The sequence below is a fragment of the Diabrotica virgifera genome, chromosome 2, assembly GCF_917563875.1.
Source record: "Diabrotica virgifera virgifera chromosome 2, PGI_DIABVI_V3a".
Lineage (NCBI taxonomy): Eukaryota > Metazoa > Arthropoda > Insecta > Coleoptera > Chrysomelidae > Diabrotica > Diabrotica virgifera.
Genome location: NC_065444.1, coordinates 74,336,890 through 74,360,044, shown reverse-complemented (window position 1 = coordinate 74,360,044; position 23,155 = coordinate 74,336,890). Strand labels below are relative to the sequence as shown.

Here is a 23,155-nt window from a genome sequence, read left to right as displayed (position 1 = left end):
GGATACCTGCTTTTCTAGTATACATTTTAAAATTAGAAATCTACATTTAAATGACGTATTATTTGTCAGATGGCTAGAATAGGCGATTGGCTAATGGATGGCAGTAAAATCTCATTTTAAGTAAAAAATTGGAGTTACGCGGTTTTCTTGTGTCGACGACTTACCGTTTGAACATGGCGTTAAATGCCGACGTACCATTTATCATTTATTAATGAAAAAGTATTAAAATTTTTATTGAAAAAAGTGGAATAATAGTGGTTGGTGTTCCTTAGACACATTGATCAGAATACTGGAACCAGGTGGCAAAGATGAGGCTTGATGAAGACCAATATACGGATGAATTTGAAGTCCGGAAGGGTGTCCGCCAAGGCTGCATACTCTCTCCGATGCTTTTTAATTTATATGTGGAAAATATATTCGCGGAAGCATTAGAAGGCACGGAATTAGGCATTAAGGTGAACGGCATACCAATTAGCAACACTGATTATAACCAAAAATTTGGAAGATTAGCAGTTATTATTAGATACTGTGAATAGCATAGGTAAAAACTATGGCCTCAAGATCAACATTTTGAACAAGAAATACTTATATGGTCAATAGCAGAAACCCTCCAGAACAACCGATAATACAGTTGAGTCCGGGAATCTTTACCCGTGCGTCATCATTTAAAGCATACGAAATAAGTCGATGATAACTCGGAAATTGAAATTTACTAAACACAACAGCAAGTCACTTACTGTCACTTGCTGTTCATCATCATCATCATAAGTGGCTCGACAATCCGTTGTGGATCTTGGCCTGCTCACAAAGAAGTCGCCACTACTGTCGATTCCTGGCAACTTCCCTCTATCTTCTGACCCCTAGAATTTTTAGGTCTGCTTCAACATCATCAATCCATCTTTTTTTTTCTCCAAGAATTTTTCTCTCAAAAATACCAAGCAGTCTTTCATCACTTTGAGATAGGGTCCACGTTTCAGCTCCATATATCAAAACCGGTCTTATTAAGGTCTTGTATATATTGAGCTCTACTTCACGTTTTATATTTTTATTTTTTAAATGTTTATGGAGACCGTGAACAGTTCTGTTTGCTATTGCTATGCGTCTTTTTATTTCATCGCTTGTCGTGTTTATTGAGTTTACTAGCGATCCAAGATATGTGAATTCCTTGACTTGCTCAAAGGTGTGATTGTTAATTTGAATTCTCTGTCGGATATTTCGGGAGTTTTAAGAAACCAACATATATTTGGTATCTTCCTCGTTTACCACAAGTCCTAATTCACTTGCCGCGTCCGCAAGCCATGTAAAACACTGCACCATGTCTCTCAAACTTCTGCCCACTATAACTATATCGTCAGCGAATGCAGAATTTGCGTCGATCTATTAAAAATAGTTCCATTCATTCTAATATTTAATTTTCTGACTGCCTTTTCTAAGACAATATTAAAGAGGAGACACGCCAGCGCGTTTCCTGTCTTAGACCATTATTAACGTCAAAGAACGTAGAGTTTTCTCCTCGAATTCTAACGCACGAGCTTACGTTTTGCATTGTTAGTTGGGTCAACTTAGCTAACTTAGGTGGGAATTCAAAGTCTCTCATTGCAATATATAATGCGCTTCTTTTAACATTGTCATAGGCTGTTTTGAAGTCGACGAAGAGATGGTGGGTATCTATGTTATATTCTAGTGACTTTTCTAGAATTTGCCTATGTGCTTGAATTTGATGTATAGTTGACTTTCCAGCAGTAAATCCGCATTAGTATTGACCTACAATATCCTTCGTAAAATGTTTAAGTCATTCAAACAATACGTTGCCGAAGATTTTATATTCAGATGCTAACAAAGTAATGCCTCTATAGTTCTTACAATCCAGTTGATCACCTTTTTTATGCGACGGACATATTACCTACTCCCTTTGGCCACTCTTCTGGTACCAATTCATTCTGCCATATAAGAACTATCAGTTTATGGATTGCTGCAAAAAGTTGATCACCACCTTTTTTAAACATTTCTGAACAGATTTCGTCGATTCGTCACTTGCTGTTACGTTTAGTAAATTTCAATTTCCGAGTTATCATCGACTTATTTCGTATGCTTTAAATGATGACGCACGGGTAAAGATTCCCGTACTCAACTGTATGCATAGGTGACGATCGTATAAAATGCGTGAAAACTTTTAAATGCCTTGGCACCACAATCAATGACCAATGGGATCCACAACATGAAATAAAAACCCGAATACAAATGGCAAGACAAGCTTTTATGAAATTCAGACCGCCCTACGCAATCAAACCCTAAATTTCGAAATACGGTATTTTATGGATTCATGGTTACGGTTGTTTTATGGCATGGAAACGTGGACATTGAAGAGAACATCAATCAACAAACTTGAAGTATTTGAAATGTGGTCATTGAGAAAAATGATGCGCATACCGTGGGTGGATAGAGTTCAAAACTATGACGTCCTTAAGAGAGCCGGCGTGGAAAGAGAAATCTTTGGATTAATTAAGAAACGCAAGATTAGTTACCTTAGTAATGAGAATTATTGAAAGACTCATAAAAGCCCGACTTATGTCCTTTCTCGTTGATAACAAGATTTTATCACAAAATCAGTTCGGCTTTTTAAATAATAAATGTACCACCGATGCCATGTTTTCTGTACTACATGAGGTTTATCAAGCATTAAACAATAATCTCCACACTGCCACTGTTTTTTGTGATTATGCCAAAGCTTTTGATTGTGTAAATCACGACATTTTGATAAAAAAAACTAGATTTCTATGGAATTCGAGGTATTTCTTTGAACTGGTTTCAATCTTACTTGGATAATAGGAAACAACTGGTTAGAGCAAATGATACAGACTCTAGTCTCAAAAATGTTGTATGTGGGGTACCACAAGGTTGAGTATTGGGTCCTCTACTTTTCCTTATCTTTATTAATGACATCACTAGTTTAAAAATCGATGGAAAAGTTTTTCTTTTTGCTGACGATACCAGTATCACTTTGAGCAACTCAAATATCGCAACTCTTCATGCTACTATAACTTCTGATCTACTCACAATAAAATCCTGGTCAGATTCTAATTTACTCTCTTTTAACGTAGATAAAACAGTAGCATTACCCTATAAAGGAACTCTTCAACCCTTACCTCTTCATAACAGCCAGATCAGTATCGTTGATTCTGTAAAGTTTCTTGGTATTTTTTTAGATAGCAACCTTAAATGGTCCCTTCATATCGATGTGTTAAGCAAGAAACTATCCTCAGCTTGCTTTCCAATAAGATCTGTCTCGAAGGAAATGGATTTAGCCTCTTCCAAAATAACATACTTTTCATTGTTCGAGTCCCATTTTCGATATGGTCTGCCTTTTTGGGGTTCTGGTACAGCTGTCCAATCGGATGTTATTTTTAAATTACAAAAAAGAGCAATAAGATATCTGTTTGGCCTCAGAAGAACAACACATTGCAGAAGCTACTTCAAAGATCACAGGATTCTAACATTACCTTCTTTATATACAGAGAGAGTCTGTAATTTGGAATAAATTCAATATCTCAAATACTAATTGTTTTTCTTTAAAATGCTTAGACCCGTCAATTAGTATTTCAAATTGTCCTTTTTGACATACAATAATAATGTATACAGGGTGTCCCAATTTAGAGATATGACGTCATCGTTGATTTTCTTAAATGGCAACACTGTCATTTTGATAGCTATTTTGATAGGGTGTGAAAAGTTATACACAACTGCAAAATATCAAATTTTTATTCTCTACCATTTACAAGATAATAGAAAATAACAAAGCTATGTCTGTAATTGGGAATAAATTCAATTATTATAATACTAATTGTTTTTTTGAAAAATGCTTAGACCAGTCGATTAGTATTTCAAATTGTCATTTTTAACGTACAATAATAATGTATACAGGGTGTCCCAATTTAGCGACATGACGTCATAGTTGATTTTCTTAAATGGCAACACTATCATTTTGATGGCTACTTTGATAGGTGTAAAGTTATACCTATAAAACTGCAAAATTTCAAATTTTTATTCACTACCATTTACAGGATAATAAAAAATAACAAAGTTATGAAAAACAAGTAATCAAATAATAATTTAATTTAATTATTTCGAATAAGCAAATATTCATAATGTTGCCCTCAAATATTGTAAAAGTGTCAATGGGCAACGTTATGAGCATTTGCTTATTCGAAATAATTAAATTCAATTATTATTTGATTACTTGTTTTTCATAACTTTGTTATTTTTATTATCTTGTAAATGGTAGGGAATAAAAATTTTAAATTTTGCAGTTGTGTATAACTTTACACACCCTATCAAAATAGCTATCAAAATGACAGTGTTGCCATTTATGAAAATCAACGATGACGTCATATCTCTAAATTGGAACACCCTGTATACATTATTATTGTACGTCAAAAATGACAATTTGAAATACTAATCGACGGGCCTTAGCATTTTTCAAAAAACAATTAGTATTATAATAATTGAATTTATTCCAAATTACAGACTTTGTTATTTTCTATTATCTTGTAAATGGTAGAGAATAAAAATTTGATATTTTGCAGTTCTGTATAACTTTACACACCCTATCAAAATAGCTATCAAAATAACAGTGTTGCCATTTAAGAAAATCAACGATGACGTCATATCTCTAAATTGGGAAACCCTGTATATATTATTATTGTATGTCAAAAAGGACGATTTGTAATACTAATCGACGAGTCTGAGCATTTTTCAAAAAAACAATTAGTATTTGAGATATTGAATTTATTCCAAATTACAGACTCTCTCTGTATTTTAGAAACTGTTTGCTTAATTCGTAAACATCTACATGTCTTTCCAGCAAGACCTAGGCATGACTATTCCAGCAGAAATTCTACTTTTGACATCTATTTACCGATCCCGTCCATTGAGTTAGTAAAGAAATCTATATAGGTTCGTTCCAAGACGACACATTTGTACGATCCCTTGAACCGCCACGAAATCGATTGGACTGTTTTAATGCGCAGAATCGCCCTTGAACGGTTTTCTTTCGATCTCGATCCGATTACCGGTACGTAACCCTCTTGGAACGAATTCGTGTACCATTTCAAGTTCGAGTTGCGCCTGAGCCATTTTCAGTGCGAGTACCACTGTACCACTACCCACATAACAATTTCATGTTCTTAGTAGATTCATAGAACATACTTTTCAGAAAAAGTATATACTGAGAATGTGCGTAATTACCATTGCGAATGTGCAGAGCAGATACTGAGTATATACTACATTACAGTACTTAAACGTTCTATGTATATACTTAGAATGTACTACCGCACTTCTTTTCAGTATATACCAAGAATGTTCTTTTTAGAACATTCCAAGGACATGCTATAAACCTTCTATGTGTATACTTAGAACATACTACCGCACATCTTTTTAGTTTATACCAAGAAGGTACTTTTTAGAATATTCCAAGGAAGTGCTATAAACCTTCTATTTATATACTAAGAACGTACTACCGCACATCTTTGTATGGGAAGAATATTATATTTTTAAGAATATTCTAAGAAAGTGCTATCAAGTGCTATATTGCTTAGAAGTATGTTTTCAGCATCACCTAATCTCATCTTAGGTTCTACTGGTTCTACCAAATATCTATTTACATATTTTAATTGCAAATGAGAATGTAGTTAGTACCTACATTCTACAACATTACTTAAAAAGTAAGTACATATTTATAAATTTTAGTTATTTATATAAATCATTATATAATATTTAGCTAAACTAAACTATGCATAATAAGTAACTAAAATTTATATAATACTTATATGTACTTACCTATTTAAGTAATATTGAGTTATCAAAATAGATTATATATGTATTTTGAAGCACCGCAAACAAAATAAACAGATTATGTATGTTCTTTAGTCCTAGTACTACATCATTCGCCTTCATCCTTAACACTGCATAGTATAGATCCATAGATGATACAAATAATGAAATAATGCCTGTTTTCTTTTTCATATTTTACGGTTTTTTCCTATCCCTGATCCATTCAGGTAAAAATAGAAATGGTCAGAATATGGGGGGGGGGGGTTATGAATGTATTGTGGAATAACAAAATCGGTGGTCAGTGTTGCCCAACGGAGAGAAATTTCCCTTTTTGCGGGAATTTTCAACATAAACGGTGATAAAGGGAAAAAGTTAACTCAAAAGGGAATTATTGTTCCAGTCCAAATTGTAAAATATTAAGAAAAAATCAAAATATTTGAAAATAATTCAACATATCTTCTCAGATTTTGTAAACAGGAGGGAAGTTTTTTTTATAAAAGTGGGAATTTTTAAGGTAAGTTGACGGAAAAAGCTTACTCGACGGTTGGCAACGCCAAATCCTTTGGTTGCTTTGGTTGTGCAGTTTGGCACGTTTTGGTTCTGCGAAATGGTCTATTGAATTGAATGTACCTAAATTCAAATTCCAAGGATGTAAAAATACTAATGATTCATGATAAACTCGAAATGGTAAAGTCATTTTAATTATGAAAACGAATTTTTAATAGTATCTATGTAAACGTTAATACAATTAATGTTTAAACTTTTTTACCCTACAAAAATTTTGAAATGAAATTCGTCCAATACTACCTACATACATAAATTTTATTAATTATGTATTCTAAAAAATAACGAAGTTGATAATATGTAAGGCTAATATTATACTTCCTATACATACAAATTATTTTTAAGATATTTTAAAAGTATCTACTTATAAGTATGTGTTAAGAATGTACTTATAAGTATGTGTTAAGAATATTCGATAAAGGTATATTCTAAGAATAAACTTTTACGAATATTCCGAGATCCTACGTACACGAATATACTTAGTATATTCGGTACGAGAATATACTTTGAAGTATATACAAAGAACATGAAATTTAGAATGTTTTTTAAGGTAGATGCTATGCTTGTACTACACATATACTAAAAAGAATATACTCCGACGAATGTTGGTAGGATATGCTTAGAACATGATGCGAACATCATTGTTATGTGGGTAGTAGTTTGCTAGATGGTTATGGTTAAAAATTAATATTTCTAATGTCCACTGTACATCAACAATAAATTGAATAAGAAATTGACAAAGTTATTCAATACCAAATTTGACGAGTACAAAATGTATGGTTTGTAAAAGAAAGTGAAATAATTTGATGAAATAGAACAATTGGATATGTTTTATTTTGTCAATTTTCTTTTTATTCACGGCAAAATTGGATGTAGAATTGTGTTTTGTATAAGCCAAATTTGACCTTAAATAACTTTGTCAATTTCTTGTTCAATTTATTGTTGATGTAAAGTGGACTTAACATGTTCATTAAACATCACTTCAGCTTCAAAACCTTCCCCAGAATCGATATCTGACATTAAATCGTTGTCTTCTATGAAAAAAGAAAATAATAAATTATCCATTTTTATAAGATTAATTTGAAAAAAAAAAGAATTAATAATTATTTAAACGGAAATCAAGATTCACAGGTACTAATAGCGTAAATTGTGGATTATTCTATTATTGAATCATCAGCTGATCTCATAGCAGTGACCAGTAAAAATAAAAACAATCCTAACTGCGCAAGTCATTACAAATAGTTTCTGCTTGAAGGCATGTATCAAAAGGGCCGTTCAGTTACCGATTTCGAAGCGGTACATGGATCGCTTGGAACAACACGGTGTACGATACCAATCATCGTTCATGTTCGCTTGGAACGCATTTTTTATAATGCGCATGACGAGGGCAGTACGAAGGACGGTTTTCATGTCACTTGGAACGCGCCTTATATTATATTCTGCAAAAAAAACTATACAACCATCTCCCTCTACAACTTAAATCTGCAACATCTTTCCCCAAGTTCCGTAAAATGACAAAAGCCTATTTATCTGAGAGACCATATTATTCAATAGCAGAGTGTCTTAACCAATAACTAAGAAATTACAGTATATACTTATGTATAAGTAGAATCTTAAAATTTGAGTGTCATATGCAGCAGCATAACTTATTAAATTACTTATTAAATTTCTTAAGGTAGATTACGAAATTTGCATTTTTTTTTAATTTTGCAATAGATTGTTACTGATTTTTATTTCACTTTATTATGTTTTATTTATATTGACGATTTGTATAATTTTAGTAAATTGTATTTGTTATTGTTTTTATTTATGATTCCTGTAAGCTTTGTCTATAAAATTGTTAAATTTTTCATGACAATAAAGTATATTTCTATTCTATTCTAGATAGTCGCCTACGCACTATGGTGTATGGCATGTTAAAAAGAAGGTGTTCCTTAGGGTACGAACATGCCGAAGATACATGGATGAGCGGGGTGCAGGTTGCGATCACGGTCGAGGTTTACATCGATGACGGGCAGAACATACCGAAGATACTTTTCTTTCAGTGTTCTTTGCGGTTTCCATATAACCAAAACTTGTCGCAACCTGATTACAACAAAAATGAATAAATACACCAGCCGTATCTCCGGCGAATGTCACGTGGTTTAAAAACCACCAATAAACTTTAATTTACCACGCGATCAGCAGCTCGATCGCGATGTAAAAGGAACTATTTTGTTTTGGCATCGACATCGATGTAAACAGCGATGATAGGTCGCGAAGGTGAACGGGTGACACATCCTGGGTATGTGCCATCTAATAAGAAAATGAAGGTTTGTTTTGACAACGATGTAGCTACCACGATCGCGACCTACACCGCGCACATCCATGTATCTTCGGCATGTTCGTACCCTTAGACATTTTTGATGTGTACTTACTTACTTACTTAGTCCTAAGCCTTTCTACATTTAGGTGTAAGGCTGGTGGACTTTCCTGATTTCATCTACCCACATAACTCTTGGTCTTCCTCCTTTGTTTTTCCCCTGCACTCTCGTTTCGAACACTCGTTTTGTAAGCCTCTCGTTAGACATTCTACACACGTGCCCGAACCATCAAAGTTGTCCCTCCAGTATTTTTTCATTGATTGGTTCTAGTTTTAGGTTTTGTCTAATTGTTTCGTTTCGTATTTTGTCTGTCCTCTTTCTGTTTGCTATTTTCTTCAGGAACCTCATTTCCATAGCATTGACTCTGGATTTTTGTCTCCCCGTCAATGTCCATGTCTCGCTGCTATACATGATTGTTGGTCTAATTACTGATTTAACGACTGCCGTTTTTACTTTCTCCGGTATCTCTTTTTTCCCCAAAAATGTTGTTTTCATAGCGTTAAATAAGCTTCCTGTTCGTCCCATTCTCTCGTTTATTTCCATGTCTTGTTTACCATTTGATTCGATTATTACTCCTAGGTATTTAAAGTATTCCACTTGCTCTAGTTGTTTCCCGTCTAATTCTATTGCGTGTGTCTTCCTCGTATTTGAAATTATCATTGTTTTTCTGTTTTCTCTGTATTAATTTTCATATTTACGTGTGATAGTTCTTCTTCTAGGGTTTCAAGATTGTTCTGTAAGTCTTCTTTGTTTTCTGCTATCAATACCATGTCGTCTGCAAATAGTAGCTCCGATAGTTGAGTCCGTTTCATTTGCCAGTATCCTAATGTTAGTTTTCTCATTCTTCTCTTGGCTTTCTTTATCGCTTCATCCAGTACCACTGAGAATAGCAGTGGACTTAGCACGCATCCCTGTTTGACGCCTTGACTTGTAGTAAATTCGACTCCACTTTCTTTTAGTGTCTTCCATACGTCCTTTCTTCGGATTCTGTCAAACGCCTTTTCCAGGTCAATGAAGCACATATGTATCTCTCTATTCTTCTTGATTACCTTCTCACTTACTTGTCTTAATGTGAATATTAGGTCTTGCGTGCTTCTGTCCTCCCTGAATCCACACTGTGTGTCTTCCATAGTTGTTTCTATTTGGGTTTTTATTCTTGTCTCTATTATTCTTGCGAATACCTTCCCAGGGATACTTGATATGATGATACCTCGGTAATTATTACAGTTTCTCTTTTCTCCCTTTTTGTGTATTGGTAATATAGTGTCTTTCTTCCAGTCCTTTGGTAATTCTGCTCTATTTATGATATCATTCATTAGTTCTTACATGCTATCCATTCCCTCTATCCCCATGAATATTATCATTTCCGGGCTGATATGATGCTTGCCTGGTGCTTTGCCCAATTTTACTCTTTCTATTGCTTTCTCTAATTCCTCTCTTGTTATGGATTCCACTTGTTGTTCTTCATTCCTTTCTTGTATCTCCCCTATGTTGCCCGTGTCTGCATGAGTTAGCTCTTTGAAATGTTCTCTCCATCTTTCCATTATTTGTTTTTCTTCTTTTAGTACGTTTCCATTCTTGTCTTTTATATTCGGCATCGTGTGCTCTTTCTTTTGATCGCGTAGCTACCACGATCGCGACCTACACCGCGCACATCCATGTATCTTCGGCATGTTCGTACCCTTACACATTTTTGATGTGTATATTAAAAATATTTTACTAAAAATGTGAATTTCTCTTTGACTTGTGTGATTCGTGAATTTTTCTAGATCCAAACTGGACAAGCGTACTTCCTATCCTCGACAATGACGTTAAACTTCTCGTCAACCATAATATGCGCATAAGTTGTAATAAAACTCTGGATGAAGTTGGTCAGAAAATAAGAGAAATTGTTACGAACGGATTATTGCAAAACAATCACTCAGCAGCAATTAGGGTAAGTTTTAAATTTAGCGTCCCGGAAAAGTAAGAACTTTTTTTATTAAAAGTATTTTGCAATTTAATAACCTAGATTAAAATAGTTTCTATCCTTGTGAGATCGCTACTCACCGGAGGGGCAGCAGACGTTCAGATACAATTAGCATTTCTTTGTTAAGACAATGAAGTCGACTTTACTAAGTAACGAGACACTTACTCAACACACACTACACATTACACTATCTGATTGTGAAAACAACCGTACCATGCCAGTGGCCATTAGTTGTCGAGGCATTTAAGCGAAATAAAAAAAATCTATTTAGTATCAACAATATAGTGTTTTTTATTAAAAGTATTTTGCAATTTAATAACCTAGATTAAAATAGATTCTATCCTTGTGAGATCGCTACTCACCATAGGCGTAGCCAGGGGAGTTTTGGGGGTTGTAACCCCCCCCCCCATTGGGATGTACTTTGAGCTCTATACGCTTAACACCATAACACCATGCCCCTCGGAGACCTTCCAGTAGTTTTGTAGCCCCCCCCTTTCCAGTAGTTGTAACCCCCCCTTAGGATTATCCTGGTTACGCCTATGCTACTCACCGGAGGGACAGCAGACGTTCAGATACAATTAGCATCTCTTTGTAAAGACAATGAAGTCGACTTTACTAAGTAACAAGACACTTACTCAACACACACTACACATTACACTATCTGATTGTGAAAACAACCGTACCATGCCAGTGGCCATTAGTTGTCGAGGAATTTAAGCGAAATAAAAACAATCTATTGAGTATCAACAATAAACAAAAGTAGTGACATTGACTAAAAACAAGAAGGATTTTACCAAGTGGTAAAGTCAAAGTACAATTATGATAAAGGATATAAAATAGATATACATGTTATCTTCTTCTTTAAGTGCCATCTCCGCTACGAAGGTCGTCAATCATCATAGCTATTCAGATTTTAGAGACGGCTACTCTGAAAAGTTCATTTGATATACATATCCATACCATTCTCTCAGGTTGCGCAGCCACGATATTCTGCGTCTCCCTATGCTTCTTTTTCCTTGAATCTTTCCATGCATAATTAATTGGGGCAAGTTGTATCTCTCTCCATGTGTAATATGTCTGAGATATTCCAATTTTCTTGTTTTGATGGTATTTAAGATTTCCATTTATTTATTCATCTTTCTCAGCAGAACCTCTTTGTTTGTGACGTGTTCTGTCCACGATATTTTCAAAATTCTTCTGTACACCCACAGCTCGAATAATTCTAGTTTTTTCATTGATGCAGCATTCAAGGTCCAAGCTTCCATTCCATATAACAAAGTCGAGAAAACGTAGCACCGTAGCACTACTCATTATGTTAAAATTTGGTCTAGCCTTTTCTGCTATGTTTTATTGTAAGAGCAAGAATAGAAATAGCCAGAGCAGCATTTAACAAGATGAAAATATTTCTCTGTAGTCGTGACATAAATATTGATCTGAGAGTGCGTATGCTGCGGTGTTACATCTTCTCCACTTTATTATATGGAGTTGAGTCATGGACCATAAGATGGACAGCATTAAAAACATTAAAGCTTTTGAGATGTGGTGTTACCGTAGAATGCTACGTGTATCTTGGGTGGACCACGTGACGAATGCCGAAATTTTACGTCGGATCGGAAAAGGATGTGAAGTTGTACTTACTGTTAAAAGAAGAAAGCTTGAATACTTTGGCCATGTTATGAGAGGTGACAAATACTCGCTGCTAAGACTGATCATCCAGGGTAAAATCAGGGGTAAGAGAAGTATCGGTAGGCGCAGAATACCTTGGTTAAGAAATCTGAGGGAATGGTTCGGCTGCAGTTCCATCGACCTATTTAGGGCGGCCGCCAGTAAAATAAGAATAGCTGTGATGATTTCCACCCTCCGATAGGAGACGGACTTTAAGAAGAAGAAAAAAAATGTATTATAACTACTACTACTACCTAATTAGTTTATGAGTTTACTATAAATGGTGATTCCAGTGGCTTGAACCTCTTTAACCTACGTTGTTTTTGGGAATTGTCTAAGAGGTTAAGTGGAAACTGGTTTTCATGATCTTCTAGCTTCAAGCTTGGTATTAGTGTATGCAGTGCTACGTTTTTTGATGACTTCCAGGGCCGGGCGGGCGCCCTTGTTTGGGAGGCGCCAATAGTATATTGTACAACAAGAGAGAAAAAAGACATATTTCTCACGAGCGCAGAAGTTTGTTGGCACGAGCCGAGGCACGAGGCGAGTGTCGCAAATCAAGCGAGAGAGAACTATGTCATTTTCTCTCGTGTTGTACACTGTACTTTTTCTATGGATGCGTTTTTGTCAAGAGTTAAAACTTCAAAATTAAATAATTTAGGTGCTTTTAGGTATATTATATGCCTAAATTGATATAAAATACATATATACACATAGGAATTTAATATTCTTAATATGTATATACTTTAGTTATTTAAAGTTATAATTCACAGTTGAACAGTATTATAAAAGGTAATTTTTGATAAGTTTTGACAAGTGTCAACAAATTTTTTTTGACAAAAATAATTGTATTTGTATTGTGCATGTTACCATGGAAATGGCGATCATATGTATTGTTATATTTCTATTTGATATGAAAATTAAATTTTGATAATTATAAAACAGAATTCAATTTAATATAAAATATTTTCAATTTTCTCAACCACAAATATTGTCAAATATTTACAAAAACCTGTATACAACAAATTGTTATATGTAATTTTAAGAAGTGATTAGAAGAAGCTTACGAAACTCGGGACAATGCGCCGAGAATAAACAAAGTGAATGGCGCGTACCATTATCGTTGTTCGCGGAAGGTTCGATCATTAGCCTATGCTAAATAAGACTCAGTTGAAATAGATAATAGGTCATTATCGTTGTTCGCGGAAGGTTCGATCATTAGCCTATGCTAAATAAGACTCATGTGAAGTAGATAATAGGTCATTAAATTTTGTAAATAGTAGAAAGTAATTTTAGAATGGGAATTAACTATTTTTTCTTGAAATCCATTAAGCATATTTAGAAAGATTAAAAATTGGTTTTGAGGAATACTGCGAATGAGAGTTGGTGGTGGAAGGTTGATTTGTGAATCTGGAAGGGATATTTAGAAAGTAGGGGAATGAATGATAAAGATAGATCAGAATGTTTTGAGCTGTCGAGAAGTGAAGTCCAGTAGTAGACGGTAGTGTACGGAGAGTGAGAAAGCCGGTGTAGTTCCGTGAGTGTGGAGATCTATCGTGGAACGAGAGGTAGGCCAGGTTGAGAGTAAAGAACCTCCTTGAGCCAAGAGTGTCCCGGTAGCTGATTGCAGTTTCGAAAAAGGTAGAACACAGCATCACGACAGAAGCAGGAACGAGAGCTATACGAGCTAATCTTCAAAGGAGAACATTACTGAAAGCCAGGACGAGGTTTTGATCGCAGCCAAGGATAGCAGGAAACGGGTCTTGTGTGAAGACATTCTCAGTTCACCAGAAAAAGGTCAGTCTCATTTGTTTGGACATGAATGTATGGGTTTTTCGTATTAAATACCACATTATAAATTGAAGAACATAATCAATAATATCAGAAAAGCTTCATCAAACTTAAATAGAATTGTTGCTAATAAATCCTAATAGTTAAATGTTAATAAAAACTTTCAATTGGAAACCAAAAGGAAATAAGATTCCCATTTGTAAATGTTATGTTTAAGAATAATAAGATCTAGCACATATTAACCAGTGATTGCCATTTAAATAAAATAAACAATATTTTGATTATAATTGTAACCCATATGTGTGTATTATTTTACTCTTTTCTTTCCTATCCCGATTAGGAACCATTGAGAAATACTTAGAAGCCACGAGAGTAAGTAATTAATTTTATAATTCGCCCTGAGATTGAAAACATATTGATATGTGATCTGGTAAATTAATTAGATTATGATTAATGCATTGATTAAATTAAATGACATATAAGAATATTATCTCATATCAATAATCAAGATCACATCAACTGTCGTCCAACGTGGAAAGCATGTAAAAGTATTTCTAGTGGCAAATTTGAAGGATAGAAAGAGTAAAGCCGGTATTTGAAAATTTATATGCCTGTGGTAAAAAGTGAGATACTTACATTTGATAACATAAAATTTTAGATCTCTTTAGGTACAAATTTTACATAACTGATTTAATATTTTATTTTTACGATATTTACATTTGATATATTTATTGACAATTTATAATATTTGGGTGAGAAAAAGTCGTCTTGGTAACATACTAGTAAAATTTCATATTTGGCGGGGACAGTACTTCTTGAAAACAAATGTCTGTGACAAGAAGCCAAAGCAAAGACAACAAAAAACAAAAAGAACATTCAAATCAAGAGAATAATTCAGACCAAGAAGATATTTTAGACAAGACAATCATGGCATCAGAACAGCAAGAATTATCAGGAATAGATAAATTATTACAAATGATGCAACTCCAGTCACAAAGAATGGAACAGAAAATGGATGAAACACAACAAAAACTGGATGACAATCAAAGAGAAACAAAACAAGCAATGGATGAAGCAAAAAGGACAATGGATAAAAATCAGGAAGAAACATCAAAGAAAATGGATAAAGTGGAGAAAAAAATGGATGACAATCAACAGGAAACAAAACAAGCCATAGAAGAAAACAACAGAAATATAGAGAGTGTTAAGAAGGAAATGGTTAAAAAAAATAGAGGAGATTGCAGAAAAGAGCGAGAAACAGGAGTTAGAGATTAAAGAAATCAAAATCAAAATAAAGGAGATAACGAATTGCCAGCAAAAGGAAATAGAAAATTTGGAAAACAAGTTGGAAAACGCTATTAAAGCAGACATAGAAGAAGTGGAAAGAAAGATTGCGGAAATCAATATTCAACAAAATGTCGGAGAAAGAAGAGAAATGGTTATACATAGCACAGATGACGTGAAGATAAGGTTTGGCGGGGATGTAAGAAGATTACACCCAGTGCCGTTCATAAATAGCCTGAAAAAGAAAATACAGCACATCGGAAATTTCGAAACAGCAAAAGAAACTATCAGAAACCATCTCAAATATGAAGCAAGCCTATGGTTCGATAGCAAAGAAGAAGAATTCGGAAATTGGCAACAATTTGAACAAAAATTTTTGAATTATTTCTGGGGAAAGGTCCAACAATTGGAAATTAACAAGGAATTGCAAAATGGGAAATACAATGATAGGATGGGTGTATCAGAAAGGACATATGCTTTGCAAATTTACAATAATGCAAAACATTTACAATATAATTACTCATCGGAACAATTAGTCGAACTGATTGCAAGACATTTCGAGGAAACGCTGGAAGACCATATCACATTGCAAAATTACAAAGACATAGATAGTTTATGCCAATTCCTACAAATAAGAGAATCACGTCTAAGAGAAAGAAAATCAAGAAGGTCGCGAGAAGATTACAGGCCCCGAGAAACACAAGATTACAGAGATAGAAATCAAAATAGGAGGGACTATACAAGACGAGATTTTAATCCCAGAAGGGAAAACGAAAATAGAGACAACGGAAGAGGAAATTATGAACAAAGAAATAGGCAATGGAATGAGGACAGAAATCGAGAATACCAGAATGGAAACACCACACGCTCAAATCAAGAAAACAGAAATAATGGTAGACAAAATGAACAGGGATATCGAGAAAACCGAAACAGATCCGACAGACCAAGAGAAAATAGAAGAGAGGTAAATAATACCCAGACAGATGAATATGACGGAGAGAGACATTATGACGAAAATATAAACAACGATGAGCAACCGGCGTCTTTTCACGACGGCGCTCACTAAAAACCAAAAATCAAAAAGGAATCTTTTGTCACCCCAAGGAGTTTATTAAATTGGCAGGAAACAACGAAAAGAAAAATGAATTTGGCAGCGAAGCAAGGACAAAGAAAAAAAAGGAGAAAAGGTCAGAAAAAGATAAAAGAAAATGAAACCTGTGGCTCCTCAAAAGAAGAGTTGAGCCCAGAAGAAGAAAATTTGAGAGTATCAGAAACAAAGGAAACCTGGGGTTCCTCAAAAGAAGAGACGAGCTCAGGAGAAGAAGAAATAAAGCAAAAAAATGAAAGTGAAAAGAATATGATTGAAACAGTGGTATTTGAAGAGGAGGTATATGCAAACGAGGATGCAGAATGCACGGTAAACATGTGTGAAGAATCTGAGAAAGAAGACAGAAAATTAATATGTGGAGAAGGGAAAGAAAAATAATTGCGGTTGATGTTAAGAAACTACGAAAATTTGATCAATGAGGAAAACAGAGTGGCTAAAAAGTACGAACATTCATTTGAGGTGAAAAACTTGGGAAATTTTCGATCAAAGACTTACCCGATTCCATACAAGTATCGACAAGAGGTGAAAGAAGAAATAAATAAAATGTTGGAAGATCAAATCATCGAAAGATGTGATTCACCGTATGTTAACCCGATTGTGATAGTAAAGAAAAGCAATGGAGAATTGAGATTATGTTTAGATGCCAGGAATATCAACCAGCACACTGTATCACAATATGAATCACCTCTAAACATCGAGGCCATTTTTGGAAGAATCACCGGGTCACACATATTTTCAAAAATTGACTTAAAACACAGTTTTTGGTTGATACCGTTAGCTGAAAAATGTAGAAACTACACCGCTTTTTCTATTGATGGTATTGTCTACCGGTTTAAGGTAGTGCCATTTGGATTGCAGAGTGCTTGTGCTGCACTCGTCCGAGCTCTACATACCATTTTGAATCGCCATGAAGATTTCATAGTTCATTATATCGATGATTTATTAATTTTTTCACAAGATACTCAGAGTCATCTGGAACACATAGAAATAATTCTGAAAGAATTGGACACAGCGGGATTGAAATTAAACATTGAAAAATGTCAATTTTTTCAAAAAGAAGTAATTTATTTGGGTTTTCAATTGGACACCAAAACAGTAAGATTAGCCGAAGATAGAGTCAAGCTCATAGATGAATACCCAAGACCAACGAATTTGAAAACATTGAGAGGTTTTCTTGGCACGATAAATTATTTTAAAAAGCTGATTCCCGATTTGAGCCAAAAGGAAATCCCTCTGATAAAATTGCTTAAAAAAGGAATAAAATGGAATTGGAAAGAAGAACAGGAGGAAGCTTTCGAAACATTAAAACGAGAATTCGCAAAAGGAACGAAAATATACCACCCCATTTACAATTTACCTTTTATTCTCCGAACTGATGCGTCCATACAAAAATTTGCAGGAGTTCTGTCTCAAATACAAAACGACCAAGAAGTGCCGATATGTTTTATATCTCGAGTGACTAAAACACATGAGAGAAAATATAGTGTTACAGAATTGGAGTTTGCCAGTGTACTATATTGCGTAAACAAATTGAGGTTTTACTTATTGGGAGCAAAATTCACAATCGAAAAAGACCATGCAGCTTTAGTACATATCATGAAGAATAGATTAGTAAATAATAGAATACATAGAGGCATTCTATTATTACAGGAGTATGATTTTGAGTTCCGATATATAAAAGGGAAAGACAACATAATAGCCGACGCTCTAACACGGGATGAGGACACCGGAAAAAAGGAAACAATTACTCTACAGGTGGGACTAAATAGATTAATACAAGAAGAAGGGATATATTCGTTAAATGAGATAAGGACAAACCAGGAAGACCTAGAGGAAAGAGAAAAAAGAAGAGCGGAAGTAGAAAATAACATATATTTTAAGAGAATAGACGGAAAGGAACTATATTTAGTGACACAGACATTGGCCGAAAAGATAATAAAGAAATTACATGAGGACAATGGGCATATCGGTAGCAGAAAAGTTTGGCTCGTTTTTAGGGAAAATTACATCAGCCGACAGGATTACCGCATTGCAAAGGAAATTACCCAGAAGTGCGATGTATGTCAAAAATATAAGAGTCGGAATTTCAAAAACGAAAATGTTGCCAAAAATATTGAAGCCCGAAACAAACTAGACATTGTAGCCATAGATATGTTAAGCGATCTAATTATGACCACTAAAAGGAACAAACATATTCTGGTAATGGTGGATGTGTTTTCAAAATACGTAAAATTATATAGTTGCCGCACCACAAAGGGGGAAGAAATATTAAGAAAAATCGACAATTTTATAGCCATAGTAGGAACACCAAAAAAGATTCTACTGGACAATGCAACGTATTTCCGAAATGATCGTTTCAAGGGACAACTTCGAGAACGAGGAATAGAGACAAATTTTGTCAGCATCAGGCATCCACAGAGTAATCCTTCGGAACGATTCATACAGGAAGTGACGAAATTTCTTCGCATTGCAACAGATGGTCAACATCGCCACTGGGACAGGAAAATGGCAGAAATAGAAAGGTATCTAAATACAATTCCGAGCACAGTAACAAAAGAGACCCCAGAATACATCATGAAGGGTGTACTGCCGATAAGGCCATGGGAAGACCAAGAGCCAAAAGAATATCAACAGGTGATTGAAACCGTACAGAGAAGATTACGGCGAAGCAACGAAAAATATATCCAAAGACAGGAACAAAATAGAAAAAGAAGACCAGTGACTTTCCAAAAAGGTGAAAAAGTACTCGTGAGGGCATTACGAGTATCAAATCTTCTTGGGGGCATTTGCGCAAAGTTGATGCCTGTTTTCGAAGGCCCGTACATCGTGAATAATGAAAATGGGATAAATAGTTATGAGTTGAGGCACAGGAACTCGGACAAGATCCGAGGAATTTATAATATTCACGATGTATACAAATATCACGAATAAAAGACAGAATTACATGAAGTAGATAGTAAGTTAGGGTATAAGACGTAGATTAAAGTAAGGAAATATACAGGGAGTTGGTTTTGCCTCGAGAAAATTTATTTAAAAATGCAGATAAATTTTGTCGAATACAAGGCGGGGATTTCTTATATTTCTATTTGATATGAAAATTAAATTTTGATAATTATAAAACAGAATTCAATTTAATATAAAATATTTTCAATTTTCTCAACCACGGGCATATAAATTTGGAAAAACCTGTATACAACAAATTGTTATATGTAATTTTAAGAAGTGATTAGAAGAAGCTTACGAAACTCGGGACAATGCGCCGAGAATAAACAAAGTGAATGGCGCGTACCATTATCGTTGTTCGCGGAAGGTTCGATCATTAGCCTATGCTAAATAAGACTCAGTTGAAATATATAATAGGTCATTATCGTTGTTCGCGGAAGGTTCGATCATTAGCCTATGCTAAATAAGACTCATGTGAAGTAGATAATAGGTCATTAAATTTTGTAAATAGTAGAAAGTAATTTTAGAATGGGAATTAACTATTTTTTCTTGAAATCCATTAAGCATATTTAGAAAGATTAAAAATTGGTTTTGAGGAATACTGCGAATGAGAGTTGGTGGTGGAAGGTTGATTTGTGAATCTGGAAGGGATATTTAGAAAGTAGGGGAATGAATGATAAAGATAGATCAGAATGTTTTGAGCTGTCGAGAAGTGAAGTCCAGTAGTAGACGGTAGTGTACGGAGAGTGAGAAAGCCGGTGTAGTTCCGTGAGTGTGGAGATCTATCGTGGAACGAGAGGTAGGCCAGGTTGAGAGTAAAGAACCTCCTTGAGCCAAGAGTGTCCCGGTAGCTGATTGCAGTTTCGAAAAAGGTAGAACACAGCATCACGACAGAAGCAGGAACGAGAGCTATACGAGCTAATCTTCAAAGGAGAACATTACTGAAAGCCAGGACGAGGTTTTGATCGCAGCCAAGGATAGCAGGAAACGGGTCTTGTGTGAAGACATTCTCAGTTCACCAGAAAAAGGTCAGTCTCATTTGTTTGGACATGAATGTATGGGTTTTTCGTATTAAATACCACATTATAAATTGAAGAACATAATCAATAATATCAGAAAAGCTTCATCAAACTTAAATAGAATTGTTGCTAATAAATCCTAATAGTTAAATGTTAATAAAAACTTTCAATTGGAAACCAAAAGGAAATAAGATTCCCATTTGTAAATGTTATGTTTAAGAATAATAAGATCTAGCACATATTAACCAGTGATTGCCATTTAAATAAAATAAACAATATTTTGATTATAATTGTAACCCATATGTGTGTATTATTTTACTCTTTTCTTTCCTATCCCGATTAGGAACCATTGAGAAATACTTAGAAGCCACGAGAGTAAGTAATTAATTTTATAATTCGCCCTGAGATTGAAAACATATTGATATGTGATCTGGTAAATTAATTAGATTATGATTAATGCATTGATTAAATTAAATGACATATAAGAATATTATCTCATATCAATAATCAAGATCACATCAGTATGTAAACCGGTGGTGAACCCGTGAGAAAAAATATTTCTCACTGCAATGGCCGACTTTTCTCACTGCCTGAGAAATTGTTCGTTTTGAATGTATGTAAGTAGTGAGAGAAGTTGCACATTGTATAGCATCCATAGAAAAAATAAGTATACAAATATAATAAATAATGTTTTGCTGGTGTTATACACAATATTAATTTGAAAAACCTAAGGGCGTTCATGACAGGTGTACGGCAGGGCTGTATCTTGTTTCCTATTCTCTTTAACAATACTCGGAAGAAGTATTTAAGACGGCGCTGGAGGAAAGCACAGAGGGCATACAGATAAATGGAGAAATAATTAATAACAAAAGGTATGATAATTGACACGTGGATTCGTACACTTACTTAGGAACAACAGTTAATTCAAGTTGGTATCAATCTAAGGAGATACGTATAAGAATAGAAAAAGCAAGAGCGTCGTTCACTAGCATGAAGCAAATTTTCACCTCTAGCAACCTCAACTTACCTCTCAAAATCCGACTTTTCAAATGCTATGTATTTCCGGTTCCGTTATATGGAATGGAGGCGTAGATAATGACCGCAACATTAATGAAAACAGTAGAGGCCTTCGACATGTGAGCTTACCAAAATATATTACTTATATCCTGGACCTAGCACGTGACCAACTAGGAGGTACTACCTGGATAGGTAAGGAGAGGTAGGTAGGAATAACTATAAAGAAAAGAAAGTTGGAATACTTGGCGGGTCACGTTATGACAGTAAATATAGAATACTGCAGCTAATTATCCAAGGGAAATAGACAGAAATAGAAGGGGTCCAGGTAGGAAGAGGCACTCGTGGCTCCAAAACTTGCGGCAATGGTTCGGATTGTCATCTGCCGAACTATTCAGATCTGCCGTAAACAAAGTCAGAATAACCATGTTAATTACCAACATTGAATGGACAAGACACATGAAGAAGAAGAAGGGCGCCTATGCTAATTTCGCAGGCAGGCATCTTATAACCTAGCGTCGCGCGCCGGGACTGATGACTTCCAAGGTGCATTGGTGATTGATCGGAAGGTTTTTGATTGGAAGTCTTGAATGATTTCAATGTTTCCACGTAATAGTGATAGTCACTGATAACTACTGATAGCCGTGATAGTCACGTATCGACAGCTGATAGCCGCCACACGGCTATCATTTATTTTTTATTTAGATATTATATTTTACATTATTTGCCCACATCGTGAAAAGCTATGAAAATTATTTAAAAACGTATCTATTAAATTAACCACATTTTTGGTTTAGTATTTCAGTGACATGTCATTTAACAGACCCCTTATTCGTCATGGTGAACTACAATCCAAATTCAGCGATGTTTATTTCTACCAATTTTCCTATGATGGTAAACTAGGTTTAGGCGGAATCAAGAACTACGTAGAAGGTATGTACTAAAATTAAAGGTTTCTCAGCGGTTCTCAGTAGTGATGTTGAAAAAGTAACTATTCGTTACAAAGTAGGTACTCGTTACTTACGAATACCGAAAGTAACGATTACGATAGAGAGAGGCAAATCGTTACTTTGATTACTTTGATTACTCCAATTACTTCGTTACTTCGTACCAATCGTATCAGAGCGAGTAACGACTATTGTATCTACTTTGATTACTCTGATTACTTCGTACCAATCGTATCAGAGCGAGTAACGACTATTGTATCTACAACCAGTACAATTTATTACTTTTGAGTTTCTAGACTGACCGGAAAAATGTGGAAATGATAATGTTTCTACAGTTGTTATATCTGAGATAATATTATATCGGAATACCTATACAAAATACCTACTGAGAAATACGATTTTCGATATGATTACCGGTACTCAAATACAAAAGTAACAAAAATAATCATAATAATTAAAGTAACGAATGCTGTAAATGATTACTTGTATATCGGAATAACTATGGTACATTCCATGTCAAATCACTCAGGCAAAAAATTTTGGATCTCCGATTTGTCTGAAAATTGGTATATAGCTTCTGCGGGACGTAAAAATAAGATATTTAAGATCAAAAAATCTTCTTCTTCTTTTTTTCTCTCAAAATGTTATTTTATGCGATTTTA

The 23,155-nt window shown here is 34.7% G+C and overlaps 1 protein-coding gene across 2 annotated transcripts in view; it reads left to right on the top strand.

Moving 5' to 3' along the window:
- LOC114329493 (venom carboxylesterase-6) overlaps nt 1-23,155 on the top strand; it is a 337,686-nt gene that overhangs the window by 297,777 nt on the left and 16,754 nt on the right. For both annotated transcript variants that reach the window (XM_050643792.1, XM_028278620.2), the window contains exons 8-9: nt 10,526-10,692; nt 22,344-22,479. In XM_050643792.1, the coding sequence (XP_050499749.1) occupies nt 10,526-10,692; nt 22,344-22,479 (303 nt within the window). The remainder of the gene's footprint in view (nt 1-10,525; nt 10,693-22,343; nt 22,480-23,155) is intronic.